This window comes from Candidozyma auris, chromosome 1 (genome assembly GCF_003013715.1).
Source record: "Candidozyma auris chromosome 1, complete sequence".
NCBI classification, from domain to species: Eukaryota; Fungi; Ascomycota; class Pichiomycetes; order Serinales; family Metschnikowiaceae; genus Candidozyma; species Candidozyma auris.
The window spans coordinates 2,415,506-2,425,045 of NC_072812.1; the positions used below are offsets into that span (position 1 = coordinate 2,415,506).

Consider the following 9,540-nt stretch of genomic DNA (forward strand, 5'->3'; position numbering starts at 1 on the left):
TCGAGCACGTGATCAAGAATGTGATGGTCCAGGGCTCGAAGCACGAGCTCATTCACGTGATGTAAACTAGGGCACCAGCCCTAAACGCATATGCCTATGCGCTTACACAGCGACCACCCTCAGAGTATGCGCTAAGAGGGCTATGCGCTCTCGGCTCTCTTATACTCGATTGAAGCCAATGTCTTTTCGTAATCCTCCTTCCAGTATTCATCTGGATATGGCCTGTCTCTGCCACCCGTTGGAGGCACAAACCACCAGTTCAAAGCCACGTGCGCACCAGCACTGGCACTGTCCTCTGCAAAGCTGGTGACTTCATGAAACCAGCCTGTTGGCAAGTAGAGCATGTCCCCCGGCTCAAGCCACACCTCAAGCTTGTGAAGATTGAGAAAACCGGGAAAGTGCTTGTTGGCGTAGTTCTGGAGCGACTCTCGGTGCCTCTCGTCGGAAATCTCGCTCAAATGGGCGAGAAGTGGAGGCACCGTCGAGAAACTAGGAGGGTCCAAATTGCTTTCCAGATTCGACTTTTCAGCGAAGGGCACATCGTTCTCGATCATCTTTTCCAACTTTTCCTTTGAATACTGCTTAAAATCCTCTTTTTCAATCATCCAGCGGGCCCATTCGCCAATCATGGCGCCGTCTGCCCTCATGGGTCTCCAGAAGCGGGCTCTCTGGTTGGTTTTGTAGTCAATGAGCCCGTTTGGGTAAATCTTTTGCAACTCGCCCACGGTACGAAGTGCTTCGGCGTCCTGAGGTGAAAATAGCGTAAATCGTTTCCTTCCTTGCACTAAAACGTACAAATTGTCCGCATGGTCATGATGAAGCCCTGAGGAGTTTCCCAGAGGGACGTAGCGGCCCAAGGATTCAATTGAGGGCAGGAAGAGGTCTGGGGCATCTTTCCTTTTGTTGCTGCAAGCTCCCATCCATAAATTGATCTGCTGTGGGATGAGTGGGCCGAAATTTTCTGGAACTAGTGGAAAGCTCTTGTCCTTGTACAATTCTGTAAGTGGAGCCTGAAGAAGCAGCGAGACTCGATAGTCCACTTCATCCTGAGTGAGTTGGTGTTCTGGAATAACGAATGATTCTTCGTCGGCGACATCGTCAAAGTCGTCATGAAGGTTTTCGAGGTCAATTGAGGGTTCTGGGGACGAGGCGTCCGAGGGGTCATCATCACCGTTGGGATTTGATTCCAACATTTTCTTTGAAGCATCATCATCACCTTCATTCTCCGTTGTCTCTTCTTCTTCCTCATCCTCCTCTTCGTCCTCACTAGCCTCATCAGCCTCTTCTTTACCCACATCGCCAGCTTCCCCTTCCTCATTGGACTCACCATCCAGTTCATTCAACTCATCATAATCATGCTCCTCATACTGTGTCGTCAAATAGAGACTCTCGTCACCTTGGGCCAACCTCTCCACAATCTCTTCAAACGTCATGCTCTCACGTTTCTTGCCCAGTCCAAACCCCAAGGCGTGCTTCTTTTCCACCTGAAGCACCCTCTTGCGAGCCGCTGGCAACGTCTCCAAGATCTTATCGACCCTAAACCGAGCAATATTTATGGGACACAAGGCACTTGCATCTTTGGCTGTAATTTTCACCGGTTTTCGAGCAACCACATACTTCTCGAAGAAGCCCTCTGAAGAAGCGGTCTCGTCAATTGCATTGTCGCTAACAATAGCTCCCGCGTATTCGTTGACCACGACATTGGGTCGTTTGGATATTGGGTGTTGATCTAGACTCCTCTTCATACTTGGTTAAAAGCTGAGATAGGTACAGTCCTAGATAATACTACAAGCTACGAAGACATCACAAGATGGACAGACAAGCAAAGGAATATAGGACAATTAATAAGAGACAATGAAGAAAAGCGAAGAATGTAAATAATAGAAGGAGTTTTTTTCGTAAAAGGAGGTTCGCCAAACTAGGAGGCGCCCCCTGTTTGCAACTATGGCCAGGAAAAATGCCATGGGAACAATGAAGGGGACCATGTCTTTTGTCAGTGGGGGCGCCCAATGTTGAAAATTTTTGCAAGCGACTTGGAGTAGCTATCTTCATCTGCATTCATGGTATTGCAGCAACAAAGCGGCCATATTCTAATTGGAGATAGGAGACATTCAATAGTCAGAGTGATCTAGCCGTGTAATTTAATGCAGTAAAATTAACTTCTTTGAAACAAGAAGAGGAAAAAAAAAATTTAAAGCATTATTTCCTTCAACCTCCGAGGGTTTATCACTGGCTTTCTAATCTCCAAATTCAATTGCGGTTCAGAGCGTAGAGAAAACGGGTTTCATTTTGAAGAGGCATGAGGCCGCTATGGTAGCTTTGCCGTAAATGTAAAAAAACAGTTGGGCTTCACTTAAAAGAAGGCTTGTTGATCTACGTTAGGGAAACATTAGGAGAAATGAAACAATGGGCTGCCAGGGTGTAGGAGTGGAGGACGAAACAATCGAAGCGTTTATTCAGGTAGTGGGGGCACAAGGAGCCAACTCAACGCATCGGCCGATTTGGCTTTGAAGAGGGATTTGCAAACCCTATGTTGAATCTAATTTTGACGGCTTTTATGGAGTCTGGGGAATTTCCGTGATGCTCTCCTCTTCACCAACAATAATAGTATGCTTTTACACAAGGGGTTCTCTTTGTGACCGGGAATCATAGAAAACAAAGGCCATTGGAACCGGAAAGATGGCGATTATTCATTTGCAGGGCGCTATGTTCATTGTCCAGACGCCCCAGCTGGACCATTGGGCGAATTAGGATATATCCCTCGTTTGCAAATACCCAATCGCCTTCTGCGCAGCCTCCTTCCCTTGCACCAGATATTCTAGACGTGCTACAATTGTCTTCCGATAATTGCTTCGTTTTCTGTTACTTTGTGTGTATACTTGTTGTCTACTATGGAATGTATTTACGTGCGCCTGGTGATTGCTTCAGTGAATGTAGAACACCGCTTTGCTCATGCTCTTGGACCGCTTCACGGGCGGCGCCTGGCCCTCGTAGCTGCGCTTCTCGCCAAACATTTGTCTGTCGTGCTCAGCAGGCAGAAGATTGGGGGAGGGCAATGTCTTGTGGGTGCGAGGCAGCAACGCTGGCACAAACTTTGTGTACACGGGAGCAGACGCCTGGGGCGTGAGCACGGGCCGCTCGAAACCGGTGGAATCGGCGTTTTTGGGGCTGATGCTGGAGGAAATCGGCGTGGCTGGGTAGAACTTGGGCGTCACGGACCCGCCGAGGCTCGTGGGAGAGCCCGAGGGCTCGTCTCTGGAGACAGGGGTGTTCAATTCTATCACGCCACAGTCGCTGGAAGTAGGAGCGGCGCCAGTGTGGGAAAACACCGAGTTGGGAGCCAAGTGTTTCCAAGTAAAAGCGACAAGCTGCTTCATGAGGTTCAAGAAGCGCAGATCCTCGTTGAAGTATTTTGTCTTGAGCAGCGGGGGAGGACACTTGAGCACCTTGATGAACAAGGCAAACGCCTGGTTGTAAGTGTCGTGGTTGATGATCTCCACGTCAGTCTCAGCAGCCACGTAGGCCAAAAACTCGTGGGTGGTGAAAGCAGACGAGGTGTTGAGAATAAGAGCAGCAAGCACCACGCTCAAAAGAGCGATTTTCGGCGACGAGTAGTTGAAGTAGATGTTGGGGTAGAACTGAATTAGCTCGCAAATGTAGAGCGCCACGATCTTCACGTCGTTGCATGCTTTGTGGGGGTTCTTAGAGCCTGCTAAGAAGGAGGACAGCGCCAAGGCATTGATGTACAAGTCGACAAACGAGTCGAAGGTGGGGGCGTCCACGAGCCAGCCCAACAGCTTGAGCACGTGGTTCTCCATCTCCAAAAACAACTTCTTGTCGTAGCAGTGGCAGCAGTATTTGCACAAGTCATTTAGGCTGGGGATGCGGAACTTGGAGTCCAAGTTTTTGCAAGCGATCCAAAGCGCCGTGAGCCCCAAGAGCTGGTAGTGCTGTTTCTTGACAATTCTCACGGAGCAGTAGCGGTCTATAATGTTCACCGTGAGCGGGAACGTCAGTTTGGACAAGTTGAGCTTGTTGATCACGTCCATCAAGAAATCAAGCAACAACGGTCTCATGCGCAAGTTGATCTCGGGCTGCTGCTGGATCAAGTGAAGGTTGGGCCGGGTTTTCGTGTCCAACTCTAGCAAGTGGTGGTGGATATCGAGCTTGTACTCGTCGACGTGAGCCTTGTGGGCCTTGCACTCTGCAAGCTGGACTCTGACATCCTGAGCCTTAAGCAGCGCCTGGGACACTCGAACACTATGGTAGAAGTCTGGCAGGTTCATTGAGACAGCTAGTTCTTTATCTTTTTCCTTTTTTTCCTTTTTTGAAATTTGGTCAGTGCAAATGTGAAATGATCGAAAGGTGGCTTCAATCAGTGCGGTGCAATATCAATGTAAGTAAAATAATGTCAGTTTGTTCATAAACGAGGGAATGCAAAGTTGAAGCAGCTGAACGTCAATGGTCACAGGCAACTGTGAGGGAACTCGAAGTGAAAAATAAATGAAAGTTTTGTCTTTCAATGCAAGGAATGGGTCCAGGAGATGGGTGGATTCACAGTGATGAATCCAGCAGGTTGTAAGTGAATGGGTATTTCCTGGAAAGGACTCGTTATGTGGAATGAGCAGTACCTGTAGTGTCAAATGAACAAATGAACAAGAATGAACCTGAAAAGAAAGCGATCAACGAATTGACCGAAAAAGCAAAGGATGAAGTGATTGGAATATGAAAAAAATGGAATGGGAAAAAAAAAAAATGATATATGTATATATGAAAAAGCAGTAAGAAGTGTGTAATGCCTTGTTCAATGGAGGGTGAATAAATGTGATGAGTTGTTGATGAAGATGTGAATGGGGGAAAGATGCTAATGATGGTTACACGAACCAGAAGATCCCTCAACTAGCTTTTAGGAGGGACGTTGCACTTGAAGAGAACAAAAAACGAAAGTGAAGAGAAATGGACGAGGCACAATATATAAAGGGGTTTGAATCGAACTATGGCCCGCATAAAAAAGGTAGTGTATGTGGGTGCGGAAAGGAAACAAGGCAGCGCTTGCAGGGCTCATGAAGCTGACGCATGCGCCTGTGCAGATGCATATGCACACAGTTTGAGAGAGAAAGAGAGAGGAGTGTTTAAATGAGAGTCTGAAAAACTTCCGACCAAAGGGACCTAGTAACTTTTGGCGACCTCGGTCGAGGTTTTTTTTTTTTCTTTTCCCTTTGGCAGAATATATTTGTGATCTACGCTTTCTATAGATGCGTGCTGTTAACCTGTGTATGTCAAAAATAGTCGATGGGATCATATGCTCGTCTATATATTTAGAGGGCCTCACAGGCACCCACCGGAAGTCGACATACGCTGTCGAGGGTCAGGACGAGACATCCACCCTCGGTGACATGTCGAATCGAACCGGGGGGGAGGGGGCACTTGCCGGGGGTTAAGTGTTTCACGGGCTCACTCTCGGGGGTCGATGTCTTCCGGCGACTCTCTCCCTCGGCCTTCCAGAAGACAGTTGCCATAGAGACCACGAACGACATTGTCGTTACCATGGTAGTTAAGCTTATAAGCGGTTGCCAGGGTGACCGTTTCCACAGTAACCAAGCTCATCACATCCTCCTTTTCAAAAATTCTAGGTAACTCAACCCAATATCACCTTAAGTCCCACATAAGCAGAGGAAGCAGCTTAGAATTCCCTAAGAATTTTCAATTAGCAAAGCTTACCCTTTCACAAAACCGAGTACAGTTGGCTTTTGAATTTGAAATGTCGCTAGTGTCCGTGTAAGAGAGCCGGTGGTGGTACCCTCGGAAGAAATGTCGTAATCTCATCCCCGGTATTTTTCAAAGCCAACTGGTCCGGACCGGTTGCACCCCCCTTCCTTTACTGCGCGACATGAGACACACGACATTTAGCCTTAGTGGAAAAACCCGTGCCATCAGACATAAGATTAATTTCAGAAACATCCATACATCTGAAATCTTGAAAAATTGTAGATTTCTGGGCTATGTGCAGGACCCGACTTTAGGGCTCATTTTCATACTGAATTAATCAAAGAGTAGAAGGAAAATCTCTCTATAGACGCCTCTACCAATGGAAGAAATTCTAGCCAGGCACAAGAAGGAACAGCGAGATCTCGTGAGCCGGATCACGGGGCTCAAGAAGCAAGCCACCAAGAAAACTAGAAAGCACGTGCTCGCCCAGTGTGAAGAGCTCCAACGAGAACTCGACCTTAAACACAAAAAAGAGCTTAATGAAGCAAACGGGGTAAATCATGAGGAAGCTGAAAGCGCAGAAAATGGCGAAGAAGTCTCTCCTGAAGCTCTTTTGAAGGCTATGAACTTGGACGAAGGCGGAGATGAGAAAAAAAATGAATCTGGGGAGCCAAGAGATATTAAAGCATCAGAAGAATCCTCAAGTCCGGCTCCTCGAAAACGAAACCGTGCAAAGGAAAGACTCCAACGAAGACAGGCGCAATTGGACAAGATCAGAGACTCTGCGCTTGAAGAAGCAGCAGGGGAAACTGATTATAGAGCTATGGAACACGAAGTCATGAGCAAGGTTTTGGCAGCCAATGGGCTCAAAATCGAGGAGATAAAGCCTGACGGACACTGTCTTTTTGCGTCCATTCAAGATCAATTGAAGGAAAGGGGTGGAGTCTCGGTTACCGTGGAAACGCTACGAAGAGAAGCGGCCGAATACATTCGCCAGCATCGGGACGAGTTTCTCCCATTTTTGTTCGACGAGGAGACGATGCAGTTACGAGACGTGGACGAGTACACAAATGAAATTGAAACGACGGCAATGTGGGGCAGCGACATGGAAATTCTTGCCCTTGCCAAGCGGTACATGGTCACGGTGAAGGTTTTCAGTGCTGGCAGCGCTCCAATAACATTTAATGAGGAGGTGCAGGTGGGGAGAGGTGAACAAGACGGGGAGAATGAAGTGAGTAAGGTGGCTGGGAAGACGTTGAACTTGGCATTTTACAAACACAACTATGGTTTGGGTGAGCACTACGATTCGTGTCGAGATGAACAAAATCCGACGGACTCGAGTTGAGTTGAGCATGCTTGAAAAAAAAGGATAAAATTCAAATGGTGTGCTAACGAAGTAAATAAAGCGATTGTCGCCCAGTTTGGTGAGTTGTGAGGAGTGTCTACATTAGAGGCTCATATCACGCCATGGATCATTTCACCCTAGTTTCCAGCAACATCCACCACCCCTTTAGAAGCCTTCGGGTTATGGCTAGAAACAAATGCAATTCCACTTCTCGCTTCCAAAACTTTCAGCTCATGCATCGAACCACACTCGATCTTTTTCATGGCTTCACACGGGTTATCAAAGTGAGACATCTTGTGCATCACAAGTGTGTACGCAGTCTTGCCAGGTCAAAAAGCACGGTGTATATCACGAAAACCGGTTTTTGGATTTTGTCCCGGAAGTCACTTACTCTCAATATTGACACAATGTCGAATCTACATTTGACGGCAAAGTGTCGATGACGCCATGTCTACACTGTTTCACGCGATGCCACGGAGTTTGCTGTTGTCAGGGTGTTTTTGTTCCCATCAACAAGCCAGAAACGTTGCGTTCCGCCGGCTATTAGCTTCACATTCTCAAGCAAGCCCAAGCTTCCTGCAACTGAATATTCCTTCAGCAACACCGTTAGCGATTTTTTTGCCCATCTGGTAAAGATACGATGTTTTGCATCCTCGGCCCTTTTTTTAGCGTCCTGCTTAAACCACGTTTTGTGTAAAGTGGCTAACCCAAAGGGGTAAGTCGATGAGATACAAGACACAGGTCCAAGTGAGGATCGCACTAATTAGTATAGATTATCTCTATTGAGTTTAGCTATAGCAACCTCTTGACACAACAGACTCTCTTGAAGGGAGGATCTTGATGGAGGTGAAAATGTCCCAGGTAGTCTGAGCATGTGGACATGCACGTGTGGAAGCTTCCATGCGTCGTCAATGCAGGCGTGCTGCAGGAGAGATTGCTATGGTGAGCTGCTGGTGAACAATCAGCCCTCGACTACCTGCAGGACGGGCTACGTGGCACAATACACAGTGGAAGAAAAGCGCTTACGCGTCTGCGCGTCTGTGTCAAAAAGCAGCGGCCTGCACAATGGCCCTATTTACGAAAGACCCACTTCTGATTTGGGATTTATCCGGCGGCCGTGTGCGGCGCGTCTGCCCTACGATTGCTCTTTCGAGATAATTGCTGCTACTAGCTGAACTACTAGTGTCCTCCAGTCCAAGCACAGCTTGGTCAGGTGCGATATCCACGCACATTCAGATCTCTGCCTGTGCTGGACCACTCTGGCTGTCGTATAGGCTTCAAAGAAAATCTGCTGCAATGAACAAACAGGCGCCAAAAATACCAGTAGCAAGCATTGCCAACGCTAACGATGCGTCCGCAGTCGTTATCCACGGCTGAGGAATGTACGGGGCTAGAATCACCTCAAGGGTTCACAAGCCCACCCACACGCTGACGTAGACCCTAACTTAGACGCTGAGCATGTAAATGTCTCAGAAATTGGCTACCGGGCGAAAAAAAAAGCAACCAATCCACACCGTTCGTGCTAGTCCCCCTTCGTGCAACCTAAAGCCTCAAAAATGCCACTCTCTTCTGTAGACCAAATCCAGCCCGCTGTGAGACGTTCCTCGAACTTATAAGCGCTGCCCGTAGTTTGCCGTGTGAGCCCTAAAAAAATCTCCTTTAATCAAGGTCAGAGGATCTTGACAGGGTACAAACCGCTCAAATTCGTTGGCGAAAAGCAACCATTCTTGTGGAAAACCAGCCACCGCCAGCGTAAAACCACTCGAGGGGTTTTTGTGTCACATCCACAGTCAAGCGTAGGCAGATTTAAACGGCGAGGGTTTTTTCTGGATACAAAACACACGGATTTGGCGAGCCGAAGAAATCAAGAAGAATGTGGAGGAGCGAGATGAACAATTTGGAGAGTTTGGGCAGGAGAGCGCATGTTTTAAAGCCCTAATAGGTGTGCCAGGGTGAGACTGGGAATGAAAATTTTTGTGAGCAGAGGAGCATGAGCCGCTTGGGGTAACTTTTTTGCTTTTTTGCCGAATGAGAACGCAAGTGCTAGGCGGAACAAGAAAAAAAGGATGGACAGACTAAAAAAAAATAAAAGTAAAAAATTAGACACACTGAGCATTTTTCGCCTTAGCCTTGCTGTGCGATTCACACCACGATGCCTGAGAGAGCACTCACGACGAAAAGAGGAGCTTATCAGATCGGCAAATAATAATTTATCTCTCGGGGCTCACTGGGGTCTTTAAAAAGCTTATTCATAATTCTTATTTCGTCAACTTTGTTAGTGTGGCCTCTTGATAAGGGCTGGTAAATTACTTGCATGGACGACATTTGAGATAGGAGTTCTACGCTGCCGACGCCCGGAGATACACGGCGCCGAGGGTACGCTTTTGTGGACGGGCAGGTGCCGAGGGGAGGTGCCGGGGGCAGCAGACCGCGACAATGTCGTGAGAACGGATCACGTGACTCGCCGAGGGGGGCCTCCCTAGTTG

The 9,540-nt window shown here is 47.8% G+C and overlaps 3 protein-coding genes across 3 annotated transcripts; 1 reads left to right on the forward strand and 2 right to left on the reverse strand. All coding sequences in view use genetic code 12, as the record gives it.

The window, feature by feature from the left end:
- Window positions 1-140: 140 nt before the first annotated feature.
- Window positions 141-1,745, reverse strand: CJI96_0001140 (uncharacterized protein; the record flags this gene model as incomplete). Its single annotated transcript, XM_029032496.2, has 1 exon — window positions 141-1,745. The coding sequence occupies one exon, from the start codon at window positions 1,743-1,745 to the stop codon at window positions 141-143; it is 1,605 nt and encodes a 534-aa protein (XP_028892811.2).
- Window positions 1,746-2,924: 1,179 nt separating this feature from the next.
- On the reverse strand, window positions 2,925-4,286 carry CLN3 (cyclin CLN3; the record flags this gene model as incomplete). The annotated part of the gene is made up of 1 exon (XM_029032497.2): window positions 2,925-4,286. The coding sequence occupies one exon, from the start codon at window positions 4,284-4,286 to the stop codon at window positions 2,925-2,927; it is 1,362 nt and encodes a 453-aa protein (XP_028892812.2).
- A 1,802-nt stretch (window positions 4,287-6,088) lies between these two features.
- Window positions 6,089-7,054, forward strand: CJI96_0001142 (uncharacterized protein; the record flags this gene model as incomplete). Its single annotated transcript, XM_029032498.2, has 1 exon — window positions 6,089-7,054. The coding sequence occupies one exon, from the start codon at window positions 6,089-6,091 to the stop codon at window positions 7,052-7,054; it is 966 nt and encodes a 321-aa protein (XP_028892813.2).
- Window positions 7,055-9,540: the final 2,486 nt, after the last annotated feature.